The sequence below is a fragment of the Pituophis catenifer genome, unplaced genomic scaffold (assembly GCF_029215685.1).
Source record: "Pituophis catenifer annectens isolate HBS135680 unplaced genomic scaffold, rPitCat1.0.hap2 SCAF_4, whole genome shotgun sequence".
Classification (NCBI taxonomy): domain Eukaryota; kingdom Metazoa; phylum Chordata; class Lepidosauria; order Squamata; family Colubridae; genus Pituophis; species Pituophis catenifer.
The window spans coordinates 26,667,455-26,691,544 of record NW_027256884.1 but is presented as its reverse complement, the minus strand read 5'-3'; the positions used below and the strand labels follow the sequence as shown (position 1 = coordinate 26,691,544).

At 34.2% G+C, this 24,090-nt stretch overlaps 1 protein-coding gene across 1 annotated transcript in view; it reads left to right on the top strand.

Annotated features, from left to right (window-relative positions):
- PCCA (propionyl-CoA carboxylase subunit alpha) overlaps positions 1-24,090 on the top strand; it is a 223,124-nt gene that overhangs the window by 28,959 nt on the left and 170,075 nt on the right. Inside the window, exons 5-6 of the mRNA XM_070942919.1 lie at positions 10,427-10,540; positions 12,359-12,412. Coding sequence (XP_070799020.1) covers positions 10,427-10,540; positions 12,359-12,412 — 168 coding nt within the window. The remainder of the gene's footprint in view (positions 1-10,426; positions 10,541-12,358; positions 12,413-24,090) is intronic.

Genomic DNA, 24,090 nt, shown 5'->3' with positions numbered 1-24,090 from the left:
TTTGTTAGTAAATTAACGCATTGAGTTTACTCATTAAAAAAGAATGAATTTATGAACATCTCATAAATCCACAGAATGGATTCGTATTTGTAGGTAAACTTTCACTGAAACTATTGTATAGACGAGCACCAACATATTTTTATTACTGTATGCACTTATTAAAAACTTCCTACCAAACTGTGACCATCATGTATTAACTTAATTAAACCTGTATCACAATGCAGCTCAAAAGTGTTAACCTGTAGGAGATTGTTATTGAAATCCATTATCTATGGAGTCAGTATTAGTGGTCAGCAGCATCAGAAGTAAAACTGCAAGTAAAGTCTCCTCAAGGGTGCTGTGAGCCCAGCAGGTTAAAATGTCAGAGTTTCTTAAAGGGACTGGTAGCTAAGGCCTCTAGAGTTATAGGGAAACCAATCATTTGGCCTCGGCAGGGAATATTTCTTTATTTAGCAAATAGGGAAAAATTGCTAACCTGAAAAAGGATTTAGTGTGTACCCTATGTGCTGTTTTAAAAATATCCCCATAAGTAATACATACATATGTGTGTATGTGTACACATAACATTTTTAAAGAATGTGCATGTGACTTTTAAAGTTTGCTTTAGATGTTAGGTTGCACAGGTAATTCTTGGTAAACATTTTTATGCAAATTATACATAAACCTTAATCCTTTGATAAATTTTGCTTGCATGAATAGAATAGAATACTTTATTTGGCCAAGTGTGGTTAGAGACACACACATCTCCGGTGCAGAAGCTCTCACTGTACATGCAAAGCAACAGAGTAATAACAATCATAATAATAATACCAATAAGAAGGGATAGTAAAGAAGATAAGAAATATCATAATAATACTACAGCCAAAGAACATGGGTAAAGATACTTAGACATTAGACAGTTTTCTGAGAAAAATAATTTTCATTTATTTATTTGTATAAGAATTCTCCTTTTATTTGTTCTTTTATTTATTTATACATAAAACACACAAACATACGTACAGTACATTGTCTTTAAAAGTGCTCTAAAGCGTTATTTTTCCTAAATAGCTCTTTTAAAAATCTATAAATTTAATCTTCCATTTGACATTCTTGTCAAACTAAGGTTTTATTTTTGTTTTAAAATTATGAATAGTGATTTGGCATTTTCTGAAAACTAGCTTGTTTAAAATAAGCACCAGTTGATGTGCAATTTAGAAGAAAAGGATTAACTGCATGAAATAGATTAGAATAACTTGAATAAAACTGAATCAGAAGAAGTGGTTGTAGTTTTCAACTGGTGTCTTATTTCACAAATAGGTTAGATAAAGTTTGTAAATTGAGGCTTAACTCTTGATGAAATTGAAGTCCTGAGTAAACATAGTATCCAGAAAGAAAAGCAAGTCTAAATTATAATATAGAATTTCATCCTTTTTTAAAGAACCTGTTCTGAGTTGTTAGAAGGCTCCTTAATGTAGTCTCGTTGAAATCGTGGTGAAGTTTATTTTATTTTATTTTATTTTATTTTATTTTATTTTATTTTATTTTATTTTATTTTATTTTATTTTATTTTATTTTATTTTATTTTATTTTATTTTATTTTATTTTATTTTATTTTATTTTATTTTATTATTTTATTTTATTTTATTTTATTTTATTTTATTCATTTTATTTTATTTTATTTTATTTTATTTTATTTTATTTTATTTTATTTTATTTTATTATTTCATTTCATTTCATTTTATTTATTATTTTATTTTATTTATTTTATTGTTTATTTTCTGCCCAACTTACACATTGGTATCTCTGGGCAGCTTACAAAATTTTAAAAATCTATCAGATAATAAAAACCCAATAAATCCCACCCCACCCCACCTCCCTTGGCAGCAACAACCAATCAAATCAGTCACTTGATCGGCTCCATCACTATTTGTGGTCCACAGGCAAGCTGATGGTTTTAGTCTATAAGTGTATAGACTGTATAGATTATATATATATAAGTTTATATATTGTACTACAGAACTTTATATCAGTTTTGGTTGATATTCTAGGATTTCTCCTAGGAGGAGAGAGTGATCTGGATTTAATTTTATTGTAAGCCATAATGTGATTTATTGGGTTCTAAATCACTGTATTGTGTGTAGATGGTTTTTATCTTTAGTGTGTATCATGAAGCTAGACAAGTGAGGTTTATCCAATAAACTCTGGTTGAACAAGCCCTAATTTAGCACTGTATGTGAGCCTACTATTATGCTATTATGTACAGCTTTCTGTAATTGATATTTCTGAAGACACCTGCAAACTTCAAGTTGTTCTAAATGGCATGAAGTTGTTCTAAATGGTGCAGTCTGATTTTGACAGTATTGCTATAATGCAGAATATTTCACCAGTCTTGAAAGAATTTCATATAGCTGCCTCATTGCTTTTCAATGGAGTGCAAAATGTTTAAATGACATGGGACCCATATATTTAACGATTTTTTTTTCCCCATATGGTGGAATCATTGCTTGATGCTCAGCTCTGGAATTCCTTCCTGAGTAGAAAGAAAGAAAGGGGGCTTTTGAGTGTGTTTGGTGGTTGTCAGCCTTACCTGTCTTCTGCTGGAGGTTAGATTGATGGCAGTCCTGGCATTGTTTTGAAAAGGTATCAAGATAGAATGATTCTTAAGTTTTGAAAACAAACAGACTGGCGAATGCATTTTATAGTTATGTCCATGTTGGTATTTATTTGGTATTTATTATGCTTTTATCTGTAGATTTTATTTGATGATGACTGTAAATAAATTAAATGTATAAATGAAAGCCATAAATAAAGGTTATTGCTATCAAGATAGGAAAATGCTCTAAAATGAAGCCACAATTTTTCACAAAATTGTGAAATTGTAATTCAGTGTATTTCAATTGTATTTCAGTGGAAATGAACTGAGGGAAAAAATGTCTGCTGAAAGTTTCCTATCTTTGTCTAAACAATTATCTGTGGACCTATAATTCTCTGTATACTTAAGGTAAGAGTGAGCAGCATTATTAAGATCTAGTTGAAGAAGGGCTTCTCTCATCCCTTGTTATAGGCCGTACTAGCGAAGTCCTAAGAAATCAGAAGTTCACCAACATTCCTCTATATTCTGTTGCCTTAAAGGACTAGTGAGCTTTGTGATAGCAAATGCACTAGAATTGTGGGATTCCATCCTTTGGAAAGGCTTATAGACTTTTCTTGTGGCTTTGGTATAAACAGTTTAAGATCTTTGTGTTCCCACAGCTCTGAATTCTTTTAATCCCTTGTAATGTGTGAAAGTGCTTAGAAGACAATGTTTATGTGAAAATTAGCTACTGATCCAGTATGCCTCTTTTAGGATAAAAGTTCACCCAAATGTCAAATAAACCCTATCATGAGGAGAGGGAAATGGCTAATTCTAGGGTGATTGGAAGCAAATTATCTATATCCCTTGCACAAACAATGCATGGCCATTACCGAGTCTGCATATATTACATGGGTGTTTATGTCTTGTAATTAGTGATTATAAATAAGCATGGTTTTGTGTGACATACACTTTGATTAACCTGTAAAATCCAGATTCTGTATATGGCATTTGGGACTTCTCCAAGACCTCCATAGCAGTTCTGCCTTGCTAGGGAGCAAGTCAATGTCAGGTCTTCCCTTGAGATTGATGGGTTAGATTCCATCCAATAAAGCTACTTCTTTTCATCTCTTTTAAGAGATTCTTGGAATCTCTCAAACTGGAGAGAGTGTGTATGTCTCCTTGTATAACACAAAGCATTCTGCTCTCTTCTTTCTATAGGCATACAACAAAGAGTGGGAGAGCTATTCAGGCAAATTTAGGCAATTAATACTTTTTACCCATTACAAAGGGTTTCCTTTCTTAGCATAATACACCACTTTTTCTTGGTAATATGAATGGTTTTATCTGTTGATCCTAATTTATTTTTTATTGAGTTCCTCTTTAACTTTATTGATGTTGGAGTCTCCAGGACCTAATGGATATATAATTTTAGAAACTCTTTTTACTTTGAAGGGAAGAAAACTGCGAAGTTTGATATAATTTATTGAGGCTGGGAATAAACTACCTCAGCTTTTCTGAAGGATGTAGTATGTCATGATAATCTCATACTGTGTGTATTTTTTCGGTAGGTTTTCTTTAAATTATATACACTACAATTGTATGGCATGTGCTTTAATTCCAATCTGGGTACAGTCTGATGTTATATATTTCCTGTGCTGATACTGTAATATCCTACATCATTTGTTGATGTTTTTATTAACTACTTTTTATTAACTTTCTTTTTTGAAATTATCGTGATAAGCTTCTTGGGATCAGGAGACATGCCTCTTCCTGATATAATTCTATAAAGCTGTTCATGGTATTATTGTTGGGCAGCTTCCCCATGTTAATACTTGCAATCTTGAGGTTTAAAGTCATATGTTTCAAGAACAGTTTGTTCATGATGTCATAGTGTGATGTTCTGCAGAAGGAATGATCAATTAAAGTTTTGAAAAAGTATTGTATGAAAAACATTAAATGTGTGCTCTATTTGGACAGTAATCAGATTTCTCTTTGCAGCTATTGGATTGGAACTGGAATTTATTCTTACATAGAAAAACATTTATGAAATGTTCAGAATTCAGGAGAGATTACAGTCCCTGCCATATGCAACTAGGTACCCCAAGGGTATCCTAAAGTAGTACATTCACTTTCTTTAATTACAATGTGAGGTACACCTCAAGGAGAAAGCCTGTTCCAATATATCCACTTAGAAATTATGGAGTCTCAGCTTCTTTCATTAGTAGAGCTTTATATTAAAAAACAAAACAAAAACAAAAGCAGAAAGTGTGAGTATGTTTGTTTAGGGAAACCTTGGGTGCCGAACAGAAACGATTCTGATTTTTAGTGCTGTCCTAAAAGTCATAGCATTAATCTCTTGTCTGTACGAGTTTTTTGAAATCACCATCTCAAGACTGAGGCTATTTTTTAATCTTAATATAGGCATTAAGCACTTTTAAATCCACACTGTCATTTTTCTGAACTATCACCTTTATCAGTGCTATTTGATTTCAACGTTATTGTCTGGTATTGAACACTGCATGACTAAATCTGTTTAGATTTGTATTCTGACCAAGGCTTGGCAGTGCTACCTCTTTATGTAATTAATAGCTGAGTCAGTGGATTTGAAGGTAATTTGCATTAAATTGAGTTTTAATTCAAGACTTCGCTGTGCCTTGATGTGTATAAGAGCGAGAAGCAACCTTAACTTGATTTTATGGGATGAGCTAATTGTGGTTTGTCTTGCTGTGGAGTAGTATGCTCATTGGGTAAATTAAATACATCTACTTTATGGTGAGGAATCCTTCATTGTTCTATAATGTTGATGTGAGCTCCAAAGATAGCTAGGTTGACGAAATCTTATGAAAGATTTCAGCTGATGTTCAAAATAGGCTTATCGAATAATGCATACAGTACTCATGCCTTTGATGTTGGAAAAAGAACAAAGGAATGAAAAGTGAAAGTGGGTTGCAATGAAGACTGGTTGTGTGGTGCAATGTTGTTGGAATCATTGCTTTAAGACCTGAATGTGCCAAGGGTTAGTCTACTCTGCATAACTGGAACAGTGGGTGACCCAAGCATTCATTTCTCCTGAAGGATCTTTGTCCTGGATTTCTTTTTAATTAGGCATTTAGATTCATGTAAGAAGCGTCTACCAAATGGAGAAAAAAATCAACTAATTAAAATGTAAAAATGGTTATTTAAAATAGTAAAGGCAGGTAGTTCTGGCTATGTGAACCAAGCATCTGATCAGATTTTGTTTTCTACTTGGTCTCTGTGTAAATAGATAATCTCACAGTGAAATTCATTTGCAAAATGATAGATTGATTTGTACAACTTCTTAATTTCCACTTTGGAGTAGTATACTTAAAATTTTACTCAACTCTTACAAAAGATAATGAATGAGTTTACTTTAAAAACTAAAGATGCTTTTGAGTTGAATAGAATACATCCTGTTAATATTCTTGGCTACAGGATGGATATGACTTGTTATTGTCTTCTTCTGATTCAGTTTTTGCTTTGAAAATCTGTAAATTATCTATAAATTATGCAGTGGTTTCTATGTAGACCATCTATCAAAGAAACTTTGGGAACTATGGAGCTTTTTATTATTAACTTTTTACTATAACACTTAAAATTTTATTTATCAGAACTCTCAATTGAGTTACCAGAACTGTTAACAATGCAGCTATACTTCTGGTTTTCACGTAGTATTCTATAATTGATACTGGTGATTGTTAAAAATCAGTATTATAAAGTAAAAATTTTATTCAGTTAGATATTTAAAGTTAACAAATTTTTCAAAGCCCTCAGGCTACAATCTTTCATCTTGGAGATAGCAAATTTTGTAACTCATAGAAATTTACTTAATATAGGCATTTAGATTTGAAATTCCCATGGAATGAAATCATAAAGATTTTTGTTGTTGTTTATATATAGATTTGAGTCAATTTACCATGTCATTTGTTGATTTCTTGGATTGTATTTATCTAAAATAATTAAATTAAATTAATTAAAATAATTAATTAAAACTCAGAAATTGCCTTTTTTGAAAAGTGCTAAAGTGTGTTGAAAGGAATTTTCTCCACTGAAAAATGGTAAAGTGCCATCCGGCATTCCATATTGGTTATGTATTTTGTCAGTTTCTATGGACAGCTGCAAAGGCAACTTCCAAATATTCTAGATAAGTAAATCAGAGTTATATTGGCATCCTAACGTATACCTAATGATCTAATTTCTGCTGTTTGCAATAGTCTTTCTGAAGATTTTCTGCCATGAAATGCTGGTTAGTGCTGTCAAATTTAAAATCCTCTGTATTTCACTGGTTAGACTGTTGATTATTGGAGATTATTATAGGTTTACACCTCTTCCATCCTAAAGTTCACTGGATGACCTTTCTCTATTTATATTCTCCCTCATCTAACTTCTGTGCTGACTTCTGAGATTAAAATTGGAGGTTGCTGTAAATAGAAACATTTTGTCTTCTTTCTATAACCTACTCATGCAGAGACAGCATGAGTTAGGGTGTTTAGTTTAAACATTTAATTCATCTAAAAATAAATATTATCATTTGAAGTGTCTGATCAACTTGTAAATCATATTCAACTTGACCTTGATAGAATTGTAATTATTTAGAAATAACAACATCAGTTTGGATGTACAGATGAGAATAGTAGCCAAGAGTGCTTCCAACTAACTTAATTTGATATCCCAGTTCATCTATTAGTTCATTTTTGTCTGATTTAGTCATAGCTATTTGAGAATTGTTACCTCCATATTGGATTTCTGCATTGGGACTTCCCTTGGAAAGAATACACAAACTTACACAAACTATGACCAGGCTGCAGTTGAAAACTAGTTAATAGCAATAGCAATATCACTTAGACTTACATACTTTAATAGTTCTTAATAGTTAATAGTTAATAGTTCACTTAATAGTTCTTTAGAACCCTTTCTAAGCAGTTTACAGAGTCAGCATATTGCCCCCAACAATCTGGGTCCTCATTTTACCAACCTCGGAATGATGGAAAACTGGGTGAACCTTGAGCCGGTCAGGTTCGAACTGCTGGCAGTCAGCAGAATTAGCCTGCAATACCGCATTCTAACTACTGCGCCACCATGGCTCATAAAAGTTAAAAGAATCATTTGTTAATTTTGTTCCAGTTTTGTCAATATGTTTGTTAAGGATGCTATCTTTGGCTTTTTTTCCCCTTCCTGATTAATTGGAGTCTTTCTGCTATTGCTTCTTCCCAAATTTTTTTCCTTTGCTTGAATATTGTTTGAATGTTGTCAATTTCAGGAGCTTTTGTGTTGCCCCAATAAGGGGGTGGGGGGTGGGGGAGAGAAAATAGTGGAAGAATGAGACCATGGTGCCTAGATGGTGGAATGGCTTTCACAGAGTGGTGTGTCTTGACTTCTTGTAAACTTTGCATGATGTTTTGTTTATTCATACTAAGGAACTTGAATATTGCAATACTGTAACATAATAAACTGCATCATCGAAATCTATATTTAAGTTCTGTAGCTATTTAGATATCTCTTGATAAGAATAAACACTAGGTTTAGTGTTCACGTCTTTATATTTTCTTTTGCTTCTTTTTATTCTATTTGTCTGACATTTGGATGTTGTTATTTATTACAAATTTAAATACATCAAAAGAACTTGCCACTAAATATAATTTTAACTTCCATTACTATCTTACATTTAGCTCTGTCAGACTACAAATTAAAAAAATGAAAATAACTATGTTGCAAGTGCTTCATTGAATATTATCTAATATTTTAAAATAGTTATTTAATAAAGTAATGGAAGCCTTTTCTCCATTTTCATGACTTTTTTAATTTACAGGTCCCATAACTTTACTGATACATTTATTGTCCTTATTGGCTGCAATTTGCAATTTTATTGTGTTGGAAAATATATATTGTCTTAATTTTTTTTTTTTTTGCTGTGTTGTTTTAACCTATCACAGTATAGAAAGGCAGAGTTTAAAATTTTAATTCTAATATAAATAAACTCTAAAAACATTTTAGCAAAATATTTGTTTTTTTCTTCTCCTCCTCTTCCTCCTCTCTGCAAGAGAGGACTGACTATAGATGTGTACAGGTGAAATAGAAGGGAAGAAGTTCATTCTTAAAAATGTCAATTATTTGTTGGAGTAAAAATAGAATGGAGATGAATATAGGATCATTTTTAATTTCAGAATAAAATAATCGTTTCAGCAGTTAAAAAGGGTACAAAGGACTGCAGTAGACAATCCTGCTTTGAATGTTACATCATTTAGGATGCTTTTTGAATTGTATAATGGTATCATTGCCAGTGGATCATTTTTTAAAAATTTAGTGGGAAAATTCTCCTAAGCTTTTGTATAATTGGAAAATGGAATGCATATTGAAGTTATATGCATTTCCCAAGCTGCTTAGATTGTTTTCATAATTAAGAATACATCTATTTTTTAAAAATCAGAGTAGTGAAGTTAAAGCATCATTTACCACTTTTTGACTAAGATGAGAAAAAATATAAAAATAAAAATACTAATTTCAGAGAAATTCAGAAAAAATGCATATTTATATGATTCTTGTATCTTACATTGTAATGAAAAATTATATATTTGTTAAGGATAGCATTTTATAAACCTTATGCAGAATATATTAACATTTGAATGGTAGCATTGTCTATTACTGATTGGAGTAACTAAGGAACTTGAATATTGCAATACTGTAACATAATAAACTGTTCATCAAGATCTATATTTAAGTTCAGTAGCTATTTAAGATATCTTTTGATAAGAATAAATACTAGGTTTAGTGTTCAAGTCTTTAAATTTTCTTTTGCTTCTTTAATACTTACAGATGTCTGACATTTGGATGTTGTTGCTTATTACAAATTTAAATTCATGAAAAGAACTTGCTGCTAAATGTAATTTTAACTTCCATTACTATCTTACATTTAGTTCTGTCATAGACTATAAATAAAAAAATGAAATAACTACATTACAATGCTTCATTGAATATTATCTAATATTTTAAATATTGTTTATTTAATAAAAGTAATGGAAGCCTTTTCTCCATTTCTAATTATTACAATGACATGTTTACTGATCATTTCTAAAAAAAGATCAAGTGTCTTTAAAATACAAAACAAATAAGCTGTTTTAGAACATGTATTTTTTTCAAAATTGATTCTGAAACTTTATTTAGCTATTGCTTATTGCTCAGATTTGCTTGGAAATAATATAGTTGACAATAGTCTGTGTGAAAAAGGATCAGAATGAATTTGGGAATCTAAGGTTGCTTTAAAAAATCTCAAGATTTTCTGGTTCATGTGTAGTGATATTGAACTCTTTAGTCATATGCTTTAATTTGGGCATGGAGTTGACCTGATGCTGTGCAGGGACACCACTGCATCCCTTCATTCAATTCACTCTAATTATCCCCAACTTCCTGGGGAGCCTGCTTAGATGGAACTAGCCGTGAATGTTTGTTGTTAAGTAGTAAGATATTAGGCTGTTACATTTAACAAAATGGTTTTAGACTCTGAATTTACATATAGATGATCAGTGTACAAATTCAGATTTGTATTTGTGTGTGTATTCTCTAAATATCACTGAATTTAGCATAATGTCCTTATGCTTGTGCTTCAATATAAAGCGAAATTTATTGTTGTATATCCTTATTTGCACAGTGTATACCTGTCTTCATTATCCATATCTATATCCTTCTCTTGTATATCTGATTTTGAGTGCTGGGATTTATATGTGCATATAATCTACACAATGTATTCACTTGCCATTTGTATCGGTTTTTATTCCTTAAACATTAATAGCTTAGGGAAATAGAAGTAAACATTGGCTGGCACATGTATATTAAAATGTAGTCATTTTGTCTTTTCAGGTCCACGTGAAAATGGCCGATGAAGCAGTCTGTGTTGGCCCAGCTCCCACTAGTAAAAGCTACCTCAACATGGATGCTATCATGGAAGCCATTAAAAAAACGCGGGCCCAAGCTGTGAGTCTGAATGAATCTCTCCTCTGCAGCTGTTTCATATATAGAAAGCAAGGACACTAGAGTTTGTATTTAAAGATTAAAAAAAAGTGAGGTGAAGAATGATTGAATATGCTATTTCAGTTTAGTTCATGTCACAAGAGTTAAATGTGGCCGAAATTGCTACTGGAAATCAAAGGCTTTTGTAGCATCTGGCAGTGCCGGTCGCTGATCCTGCAGGTGGCTGCTGGATTCAGCTTTCACACCAGGGAGCAGCTTCAGTTCATTTCCAAATTTGCTGGGGAAAAAAAAATCCCAATTAGTTTAGAGCACTAACCCTTTCTGTGCCATAGCTTCTTGTTTGGATCTTCCCTACAATAGCGTGTGATTTTATTTTTAACAATAGTTTTATTTTCAAACTTTTTTATGATCTCGCCTGTGTGAGAATGTGCACGCGGCAAAACACTTGCGTGGAAATACATGGTACATCCAGTTATTATTTTTAAATGTATTGTGTTACTGATGAAATGTATTGGAGTAGATCAGTGTTCATATTAGTTCCATCTATTCTGTTTCTTCTGCTGAATTAGGACTAGATTCAAAATTTTATAGGAATGTTTGTTTTTTTAAACAACAACAACAACAACAACAACAACATACTTTTAGGGCTGTTATTGCATCATTGAATGCAAATGTGGTCTTCAGAACCGCTGAATGCAAAAGCATCTTTAAATAAAATGCGAGGGATGGGAGTCGGCCAACACCAGCAATTACCCTGGAGTGTCTCAATTAGCATTATCATTTCTTTTGAAATAAATGTTTCAGTATGGCGCATTTGCAAAGGGGGAGGGGGTGGAAAAATGGCAAACAACATTAATTAGCCAACAGACACTGCAGATGTTTACATTGTTAGTTAAGAAGACTTAATAGAGATAAAAATAGTTCAGGCTTTCATCTTTAGTTCACTGCATATATTTTCTTAGTTGTGAATTTACATATGATTCAAATTATGAAACTGATTATTTTTTCACATTGCTGTGTTTTGTAATTATATGAAGTGTTGTTTGTTGTATAGAGATTTGCATAATGTATTCATTATTTTGGTGTAGGGGCACGTTGACATTTTATTTCAGTCTACAGATTTTATATTCTGTTTTCTTTGAAACTTTGCATTCATACTGATGATATAGCTACGAATGTGGGTGAAGCAACAGTTAAGAAAATGATTTAGAGAGAAAAACAAACTCTAAACTTGGTAAAGCAGAGATATTACAGACTTGAATGGTGTGGAAAAGGTTATGTTGAAAGAAATGTAATGAATTATGGGAATGGTTTAATTAAGTGGAAATAAAATAAATAGAAAACTAGTAAAATATCTATTTCTTTGAAGGTTAATGTTTTCAACTAGGCCGATCCATATTTAGTGTATCTAAAATATATATGTTAGGTGTTCTCTATAAATTAACTGTACACACTTACATGCAGAGTATTAAATCAGAAATATGTGACCTGGCATGATGTCACACAGATCATGTAATGTTGGGAGACCTGCTTTATTATGTAATTTTAAGTAAATTGATATGCTTTTTGCTTATTTTTTTAAAGGTGCCACATATGTAAATTGGGCCTAAGGGTGCTAGATATAGTAGATGAATTGAGTTTTTTTTAATGTAATTAGTGCAAAAATTTCAAATAGATATTTTTTCACAATGAATTTCAAAATAAATGATTCAGCAGAATAAATTCATCTAATATAAAGTAAAAGCTGAGTATATAGCGTGAAAATTAAGCTTCTGCACGCCTGGCATTAGAAAACTTAATTTTGTCTTTTATTTTTTTAAGGTTCACCCAGGATATGGATTCCTTTCAGAAAATAAAGAATTCTCCAAGCGTTTGGTAATTTTAAAAAATTATTACAGTTATTTCCTCAGAGAAATTATGTTGTACATAGGTGCAGACTATGGTATATATCTTATTAGTGGTATGATTTATACACTGAAGTTGAAATCAGAGATTAAAATTACTTCTTCTCTCCCTCCCCCACCTTCCCAGCATTTACTGGAGAGGAATGAAAGTTGAGAGGAAAGAAAGCAGGTTCCCCATGAATTATGACTCTTGGGGGTGGGGGAGCAGCTGCGATCGTGTAAAGCTTCATTTTATTTTTTAAAAATCCAAAATATATTTATTTAAAGCTTCCTATGCGTGGTGAAAGTTTTGCACCTTGTTTTTTTTTAAGCAATAGCAGCAGCAACAACAACAAAGTTAGCATGAATTAGTAAAAAAAATACTATATAGTATCCATGGATTAATTCCTTCCTTCTTTGGGCTATTTAACTTGCTTCCCATGAAACAAATTAATTATCTAGGGACAAAAAATAATGACATTTGCTAATTTAGCATAGACTATCATTTGGAAATAACTACTTTTGAAAAGAATTGTGACTTCAGAAATCATACAAAGATGTCTGGGATAAATTGTTGATTATATTCTGTTTAATTTTATTATAATATTGCCTCTGAACTATTGCATTCAGATGGATTTAAAAAATTGGTACTCATTGTCATGAATATTATGTTTTTTACAATGTTATTTATGTATTTCCTAGAAAGTATCAGTCAATGTATCTGAGCAACTAACATAATAGATTTATGTCCACATACCTACATATAAATTCTACTGAATTTGGATTTCATGTTGTTATTAACGTTGTTGAAGCATTTGATCAGAAGGCCAGATTATGAAGAAGTAATAATTATAAGCACATTTATGTATTCATTTATTTATTACAAAGTAAAATGCTCCTTTTTCCGCATTTTGATTAGAAGGAGAATAATAGACACCAGATTATAGCTAAGAACCAAAGAATATATGCAGTCATAATGTCTATGTACTCTTGTATTCAGTGGCTATTTGTTGGTCTGGTAAGAGCTACAGCTGAAATAAAAAATAGCTAACTCACCAAACAGTGGGGGAAAAATCTACTGACATGGATTATTGGAATATCTGCAGACAATGTATGTGCTAAAGTGCTATTATATGGAAATTTTCAGAGTAAAAATATAACAATAATAAAATAAAAATGAATGTTACTGCTTCTACTTCCTGAAGATTATATAATAATATATATATGTATATGTATATGTATATGTATATGTATATGTATATGTATATATATATATATATATATATATATATATATAAAATTTTATTTTTAAAATTTTTATACCGCCCCCTCTCCCGACGGACTCAGGGCGGTGAACAGCCAAGATTAAAAAACATACAATATAAACATTAAAATACATTTAAAACAAAATTAAATCCCTAATGGCTTTCCCCAATTTAAAACCCCTTACCCATAAAATTCACCAATAAAAAATGTTAAGCGAGCCCGGCTTGCCGAAATAGGAATGTTTTTAGAGCCTGGCGAAAGGTTCGGAGGTCCGGGATCAGTCGTATCCCTGGGGGTAGCTCATTCCAGAGGGTGGGTGCCCCCACAGAGAAGGCTCTTCCCCGGGGGGTTGCCAGCCGACATTGCCTGACCGACGGCACCCTGAGGAGACCCTCTCTGTGGGAGCGTATTGGCCTGTGGGAGGTTATCGGTGGCAGAAGCTGGTCTCGTAAATAACCGGGCCCTAAGCCATGGAGCGCTTTGAAGATGAGAACCAGTACCTTGAAGCGCACCCGGAAGACCACTGGAAGCCAATGCAGCTCGCGCAGGAGAGGTGTTACATGGGAGCGCCATGTCGCCCCATAAGTACCCACGTGGCTGCATTCTGCACCAGTTGGAGCCTCCGGGTGCTCCTCAAGGGGAGCCCCATGTAGAGAGCATTGCAGTAGTCCAGGCGGGAAGTGACGAGGGCATGAGTGACCATGCATAAGGAGTCCCGATCCAGAAAGGGGCGCAACTGGCGTATCAGGCGAACCTGATAGAAAGCCCCCCTGGCCACGGCCGTCATGTGCTCTTCTAAAGACAGCCGTGCGTCCAGGAGGACACCCAAGTTACACGCCCTCTCCGTGGGGGCCAATATATTATACACACACACACACACACATATATATAATCTTGTGTGTGTGTGTGTGTGTGTGTGTTTATATATTTATATATGCCTAACATGCAGGAAGCCCAAGTTCGAACCCAAGTAAGGATATGGCTAGCTGATGAGAGCTAAATAGCTTGAAATAGATCTATACTAGTCTCCCTTTATTTCTTTATATATATATAAAGAATATATATATAATATGTAATATATATAATATATATATTACATATATATATTATATAATATAAATATATATAATATATATATTACATACTGTAATTCAGAAACCAGATTGTAATATTTATCAAATAAGTTCCATTAAGTAAGCAACTTGTTCTTTTTTGCGTGGAAGATATTGGCTAAGATTTAAATCTTGATTTAATTGTCAAAAACAAAATAAACAATTTAATTGTGTTAGGACATGATTTAGTCGATTTCCCAATTTTGCAGTACATGCATTCCCTAAAATAAGGAATTCACTAATACGTTACAAAATATATTTTTGCAACTAACTAGAATATTATAAAAGACAATTGTGAATATAACCCCGTCAGTATAGTAGTTATTCAGTTTATTTTTTGTGATGCTTAACTTCAGTGTGTCCAGAAGCATTTGCAACAGCATGCAGCACCTAGGTTACCAACCAATGCACTATACTGGGATGGTGTTATGTACACTGGATGAGAAAGGCCTTTTATAAAGTAGATATTCAGAATGATGCAATAGCTCCTCCTCCTTATATTTTTAGGAAATGAATTCACTCACACCTTTTGTGAGTGAATTTTTACGAGCCGTGGTGGTTAGAATGCTGTATTGCAGGCTGACTCTGCTCACTGCCAGGAGTTCAATCTTCACTGGCTAAAGGTTGACTCAGCCTTCCATCCTTCAGAGGTTGGTAAAATGAGGACAATATTGTTGGGGGCAATAATCTGACTATGTAAACCGCTTAGAGAAGGGCTGTAAGGCACTATGAAGTGGTATATAAGTCTAAGTGCTATTGCTATTTCTATTTTGGGCTGAGTGAAGATTTGGATTTGAGTGTAGAACTTCCAGAACAGTGGGGGTTTTAATAGGCTTTCTGTGAGATGTTGAGAATTGCTCTCAAAAAATGGACACCAGGGTTTTTTGGGGTAAAATTAGTTGTCTGAGTGACCTGCAAGGTTTCTCATTCATTATGTCCATTAAACTCCCCAAAATATGCACACAAAAAAAAGCGCCCCCAAAGGGTTGGTGGGAGAAAGGGGAGAGCAACAAAAGAAATGCTTCCTTTGCACTCTTTTTGTTATTATATTCATTTGACTTAGAGGTAAAATTAATTTGACTTAATATTTATCTATTGCCGTGATGGCGAACCTATGGCATGCGTGCCTGAAGTGGCACGCGGAGCCATGTCACTTGGCAAGCGTGGCAATGCCCGTTCCTCTTCTGGGTTTCTGGTGCGCATGCTTGCGCGACAATCAGCTGGCCTTTTTGCATGCAGCAGTGCTGTAAACTAGAAGATCTTCTAGCTGGTCTTCCGTTTTCCAGTGTGAGCATGCGCGCCAGCCAGCTGATCGTCACGTGCGCATGTGTGTCAGAAACCCGGAAGGGTAGCTGGCTGAAACTGGAAGTTCAGTAGCTGAAACCGGAAGTTTGTTTTCGGGCGTGCGCATGCGCCCTGGGCAACTCCTTTTCCGGTTTCCGGCCCAGATGTGCACGCACACACACTCCATTTTTGGCATTTGGTGCCAAAAAGGTTCACCATCACTGATCTATTGGATCATCAAAATTACATTCAGCTTTTCTAAATACTGTAATGCTTCTTTATTTCTGCGATGTGATATGACCTGCCAGAGTAAGAGGCAGATTTGGGACTAAATTGCTTTTTTCTTCAGAGCAGGAGAGAACATCTTTTTCTTTGCTTGTTTCTGAATGCTGGGTGTATCAGCTGATGGTGGCTTGCAGACTGTAAGGCCACCTTGAGACTTTTTAAATACAGAGATCGTGGCTGAAAATTTTAGCCTAAGTTCTAGACTCCCTTGTTACTTTATCTTTTCCTTTTTTAAACATCTTGCCAAGTAAAAGAAATCTGTAGCACTTGAAAGTTGGATTGGTCCTAATAATGGTATGATCCAGTTAGGCATTTTGAATGGTTTTCATGGCATAATAGCTATTATTGCTTTTTAAATGTTATATACAAATTTGCATTTCAACCATTATTATTGCTATGGTTAAGTAGAACAGGAAAGTGAAATTGATCCTATTTCCTGACAGTTTCCTGTGAATTCAGTTAAAATATGGAAATATATGATGAAAAAGTGGAACAACCCACCTCACAGGGTTGTTTTTGTGGAAAAAAGAAGAGGAAGGAGTATTATACTGTATATGTTTACCCTCTTGAGTTTCTTATAAAGCATCATAATAGCATCTAGTACAGAAGAGGCCCTCAACCTTCAACCCTGGTCCGCGGCCTGGTACTGGTCCGTGGCCTGATAAGAAACGGGCCATGCAAGCGAAGGGCAAGCGCTCAAAGCTCCATTTGCACAGGTGCAGGATTGAGTTGCGCATACGAAACCAGCCCCTCCCCCCTGCCACCGCTATTGCCGATCAACAGAGTCAGAAAGGTTGGGGATTGCTGTAGTACAGGATTTAGGATTTATGTGAGCTATTTTTCTACTGGGAAAATACTGTACTTCTTCATTCAGTGGAAGTGCAGTATCCACATCAGCTTGAATGAAGATGGAACCTATGCTCTAGTGGAGCAGGAACTGTATACTATTGATAAAATAGAAACATAGAATTTTAGATACCTGCTTGGTTCCACTGTATCCAGTTAATATTTTACAGATCGTTCTATAACTAACTGATATCTTCAAGATTTGTTTGGCACAACTGCTGAATGGCCTGCCTCTAGGTATATTTTATTTATCTCCTTAACCTCTTATAGTGTATATCCCTATTCTTTTCTGTACTACAATATTTGTTTCATTTTCCAAGTCCTCTTTTCTGTCATCCAAATCTACAGTATTATTTGTTGCTACATGCATTTATTTTTCCTGTTCAATGCTCTTATTTTTCATCTAATTTTTCTCTGTCCTCCTAAAACTTATTTGTCTTCCCTAATATTTGCCAATATGATCACCAACGTCCGATGGGCAATATGGCACAATTAATAATAATAATAATAATAATAATAATAATAATAATAATAATAATAATAATAATAATAAAAAAATAATAAAAAAATAATAGAGCAGTGAGCTGAAAATTGGAAAAGCAAAGCTCTGCATGGCCAATACTTGAAAAGTATTGAAGGCAAAGCTGACTAGAAACTAACTTGGAACTGGTTAAGATCAGGAGTACTGAAAAAAGAAACAAAGCTTTATTTTGGCAGCTCAAGAACAAGCCCTAGCCACAATCTGCATGAAGGCAAAAATTCAACATGTTACCACCAACAGCAAATGTCGCCTCTGCAATGAGAAAGATGAGACACTTGACCACCTGATCAGTGGGTGCAGCAAAATTTCACAAACTGACTACCTACAACGCCATGATCTGTTGCTAAGATCATTCACTGGAAATTGTGCCAGAAGTTTGGATTTGAGTACAGCAAAAACCACTGGGAACATCAGGTTGAGAAAGTTTTAGAGAATGAGAAACTCAAGATCTTGTGGGACTTTAGGATTCAGACTGACAGCACTTGGTCCACAACACACCTGACATAACAATAGTTGAAAAGAAAAAAGTATGGTTCATTGACATTGCAATACCTGGTGATGCACGGATTGAAGATAAGCAGCAAGAAAAAATCACAAAGTACCAGGACTTGCAAATTGAAGTTGAGCGACTGTGGAAAAAGAAATCGTGTGTTGTCCCGATTGTAATTGGAGCCCTTGGAGCAATACCCAAAGGGCTACCCCCCTATTTAGAAATTCTAAATTTGCCGGACTTGAACATTTTGACTACAAAAAACCACCTTACTCGGAACAGCTTACATCCTCCGACGATACCTTAACAGTTCCTAGGTCCTTGGTTAGGACTCGAGCTGCTGAGCTATTAACCAGCCTCAAAGGCTGTGAATCTCACTAAAGATTAAATAATAATAATAATAATAATAATAATAATAATAATAATAATAATATTTGTTCTGCCTCTTTTTTCATTATCTTAATTGATGTGACTGCAACTTGGGAGGGGTTTTGTCATTTTCCATCCAAAGATTTTCCTCTATCATAATTTGTGATGGTGTTTTAATTTCCTACTCTTTCTGTCTCCTTCCTTTATCTGGATTAAAGGAAAGTGGGAGAAGATTCAGATGGTAGAAAAGTTACTTATTCATTGGATTCGTAAGTAGAAGAGGATAATTGAAGCATATGCTCTGCTTGGGCCTCATTTTGAATATCATACTAGCCAATACTTTGCAAAAGCGAGATATTGTGTATCAGGATATTAATGTCTGGTCCTCTGATGGCTACTTTGGTTGGAGGGAAGGTCTTGTCATACTCTGATTTTTTTGGTTTTTTTAATCTTTTTTCTTGGTTTTTTTTTTAATGTTTTCATGTTTTTCTTTGGGGTGGCAGAGAAAATAGAAAATATTTCATTGTTGCTGTATAATTGTTTAAACATATTTTAATAATTGTCCTTAAAATTTCCAAATTAGGATAAAAATTTTACAAATCAGATAAAATAAGATGGCTGAAAGCTATGAAGCCATATAACATCCATAAAGGATCCATAAAACGATTAATCATCATCATCATTTTAGTCATTGTCTAGCCGTTGCAGGATGAAGGCCTCTTCTGCATGTTTTCAACCAATACAATCCTGAGCTTTCATTTGCCAATTGGGCCCACAATGCTTGCTGATGTCATCAATCCATCTTGTTTTGTGGACGCTTGTTATCAAGTGGGATTCATTCTACGACTGCCTTGGTTCACCTGCTATCAGTTCTTCTTGCTATGTGATGAGCCCATTTCCATTTCAATTCTTTTACTCTCTTGATGATATCATATACTTTTGTTTGTTCTCTAATCCATGTGCAAGTCTTTCTATCTTGTCTTGTAATGCTGAGTACATGTCTTTCCATGGCACTTGTATCAATTGTGAGGTTAGTTTCCATGTTTCACTGGCATATGTTAGAGCAGGTAGCACACATTACCATAAAACAATTAGAAGGACTGAAATTAAAAACAGAAAAATAACATTCCATTAGGGGCTGAAAGGCCAGCAAAGAAGAAGCTAGACCAATTTTTCTAGGGAGAGCATTCAGGATCAAGAGTTGTTACAAATAGGGTCATAATCTGCTGGTAATTTACCTCTTTAGATAGTAGAGGTAGAGAGAGTGTGCACATTGATAAAAATCGCTTGGGGCAACAGCGCAGTGGAGGTAGTTGATGGAGTAATTCCACCTCCCGCCACTTTGTGCCTGCTCTCAGTTTTTAATGTTAATGTTAATTATTTATGTTTTATCTATGGTATAGAGATAGATAGATGATAGATAGAGAGACAGACAGACAGACAGACAGACAGACAGACAGACAGATATAGTGTGTATGTGTGTGTGTGTGTGTGTGTGTATGTGTGTGTGTGTGACTGTAAGCCGCCCAGAGTTACCCTATGGTAAGATGGGTGGCCAATAAATAAAACAAACAAACAAATAATTCCTCAGATACATTATAAACAGCTTCAGTGATCAAAACCCAGCATTTTGATTTGCCGCAGTTTGGAAATAATTCAGTCGGAAAGCATACATATAATGTAACTATAACACCAAGGCCCAGTTGGTAATCTGATACTGTATAGCTTTTAAAGGCATAGTGCATAAAATGCATTATTGTAATCTGCAGTTTACCAGAGCTGAAGCAAGCTATGTACTCATGAAGTTGCACTTTGTGTCTCATCCTTTTCTCATGCTGAGCTTCAGGTATCCACATGTTTTTATAAGACAGGAGGGTGTAGAGTGTTTTCAGCCCATAAAATACCTAATATCCTTTTAAAAACATTCAGAGTCCTATTTAAATGTGCACACCTTTTCATTCATCGTCTTTAGTACTTAATAAGATATTCAACAGAGACAGTTCTGCATACTTGCACCAAAGGCAGTTTTCTTTTAGGGGATATTAAAAGATAATGGAAATCTGTACACTTATGCAGAAACTTGAGGTGGCTTCTAAATGCCTAATACTTGAATGTCCAAGGGGCTTATACATAATAATCTGCTGCATATGTTTGCTTTTTTAATTTGAAGAGTTCTCCCTAGTGATGTTTGTTGAATTGGGAGAGAAAATGCATACATTACTCTACCAAATGACCATGCTGTGCTTCTTATGTATGTTAAAAGGCTAGTGCACCTCACACCATGATAATAATTAGGCTTGGAAGTGGTGCTATGTAAAAATGGTGGGTCCATGTTTGTAATGGAAAACAGCAATAAGTGCACAGCATTGAGTGGCAAGTAGCATTGGGGGCACTTAGAAAAATTAGGAAGAACCCTATTAGTTCATCCGTGGTGTATATATTTATGAGTTGCATCCTGCATTTAAAATTATTAATACATAACTTTATGTCAAGATGCAATGATATGCTAATATATCCATTTTTGCCTTGGGAGATTGGCTGCCCCTGATAATGAATTGTATTTCAAATAGTTATAGTTTATTAGGTGTAACTAAATTTTGTTTCATTGCTGCCCTTATTGGAAATACTGTTTTCTTGGCGTTTACATTGACTATGTAAATATAAATAAGATATGTTGACATAACATAATAATCACAGTGAAAAAAGAGGAACAGCTTCCAGCTTTGGTCTTGCTTATGTATTCTGAGCTGTGTCTTTTGCTCAGGCTTTGAAACGTGGAAAGCATTTACGTTAGGTCAGTATTAGCTCCCGGTCCCTCAGAATAAGAACATATTACTTGTTAATGAAACAAGGATTTATTTATGAAATTTACTCCCTCATCAAATGAAATCTAATTCTAGTAGGAGTTTTGTTGTAGTTTTACTAAGCTTCTCTCCATTCTTAAATGTAGAATGAGTTGATCCATTAAATTGGCTTCCAAGCAGTAACTTGTCATTTTAGTGCAACGTGTAGTCTTTATTTGAATAACCAATTTATTATACTAAAAACTGACCCTCTTTTTTATTGAAGAAAAGGAGGTGTGAAGTTGGATGGTTTGAACTTTCATAGAAAGTATTTTTTTATTCTGAAGCAAATGGTTTTCCCACTACACTGTCCCAGGGCTGGCATTAGTTGGCAATTTCCCTAAATATAAAACAATGAAACAAAAGCATTTGTTCATGTTGTTGTGAAGCTATTATGTTCTATGTAGCTGCCAAATTTGGCAATTTTGCAGTCATTATTTCCCCCTGGCTCATTTCCTAGCAATCTGGTGGTTTTCAGGATTTGGATTGTAAGATTGGTGACAGTATTCTTGGCCGAATTTTTAGTAATGCAGCCAGGATTCATTTTATTCTTGGATATGCATTTGTATGTCATAAAGTGACAAGTAGCACTATATGTCAATAGGATTTTTCATTTCCCTATAAATGAAGGAAATCAGACTTCTTTTATTTATGGTTTTATGATCTATTTTTTTGTAAGAATTATTTCTTACACTCAAGTTACTTCATTGGAGAAGCATGGATGTACCGATAGGTCCATATATGTACCTTCATTAGTTCCCTGTTTTATGTACAACTTATCAAACTGAAATATAACTTGGAGTATAGTTGGCACAAGCATATATGTAAATGATTTTAAATTATAGAAATATTTTTCTTAACCAAGGTAAATATATTTTTATAATTGAATCTATCAGTTCTATTTTTGGCCCTGAGCCCAATTTTAAAACCTTCCTGCAATTTCCATTTGGACCTCTGATATAGAGAAGTGATGAGCAGGTAGAAAGAAGGGGCTGAGCCATTTATACAGCATGGATTTAGTCCCATTCATAATTGGTTGGAGATCCCTCTCAGAAGAGGGCAATAGACCAGGGGGTGTCAAACTCGTGTCGTCACGGCATCATCATGTGAGGTATCGGGACTTTTTTTCCCCTTTGCTAAACCGGGAACGGGACCAGTACGTGATGCATCTGGCCTGCGGGCCGTGAATTTGACACCCCTGCATTAGACCCTAATTCTGCTTTAAATCTTAGTCAGTGCAGGCCTCTATCTTGTGAAGTGTAATAAGAAAACTATTACTCAGTTCCGTTCTGATACCAAGCCATTACATATATCTTATGGATCTGCTAGCTTAGAATTTCTTTTTATAATACAGGAAATATATTGCCCATTTTCAAAAAAGATAGGTGTAGGAAAAATATTCCAAATATTGGAGTCTGAATTATATACATAAATGTACAATGCTGGAAACTGATTTTAGAATTAAATTCCTAAGATAAAGTTAAAAGCTAAATTATTGCATAGAAAGTAAATTTACATAATCAGAGGATAATGATTTCCAGCTGAATCTGGAAATAGTTTCAGTAACCGTCTTAATCTTCAAACATGCTTATATACAAATCACATCTATTGGTCTAAAGTTTGAAGAACTTAAATACTTCAGTCCCCCCGTTTAAGTCATGTCTTTTGGATGTCTTTTATAAAGTACATTTAAATTTGAAGACTCAGATTAAAATACTATGTTCAAAAATCTTTAAATTGTCTTTGTCCTGTTTCCTTTGAGGAGGAAGGTAAGTACACAATAACTTCAGACAAGATAATTATATAGCCAACAAAAGAAGAGGACATATTTAATTCAGCGGGTTGTCTTTAGGATTTAATAATGCAGCCAACTGCTATTTTATCTGCAAATGCAATTTTGCACATACTTATTTGGAAATAAGCTTGATTGAATCTAGTGAAGCTTACTTGTGAGCAGAGTTATGTTGTTATAGAATTTGAGATTAGAGACATTGCTTTATAGTTGTTCTAGTCCTTCAAAAGTGTGCCATTCCAGTTGGTGCTTTTGGGGCAAGAGAAGATTCACTTATCGATTGACTGATACTAGATTTATATCCCACTTTTATTTTGTGCAACTCTAGGCAGCCTACATAATGCTGTTGATTTTTTTTCTTCCTGTAACAACAACTTAAGAAATGGATTGAGCTCTTGGGCAGTTCTGTGATGAGGGCTATAGAGACTCCATTTTATTTTACATTTACTTGAAGGTGTTTGGGAAAGTAATTTGTTGGTTTATGTTAAATATCAACATGCTGATAGTACCAGTTTTATTCTCTCATCCCACCAAGCAGGAGGTGTCATCCCAATCAGATAGACAGGCTGGGAAACAGAATGCAAAAAGGTTACTAGAACTCTACTTTTATTTTTTCAAGGACAACAACAGAATCTTGAAAGATTCCTCAGAATCTTCCAATCATCAAAGAATTTATTCCTCCTCCCCCACCCTCCTTACAGCAAAGAGAATCAGTGTTTGATTTTCTTTCTGATTCCTCCTCTCTTTTTAGAACTAAGCTGATGTTTATGAAGGGTGATACAACCAGCCTTGCTTTCCTCCTCCATGGCTTTGGCCAGGCTCTTCTGCAGGAGATATGGCAG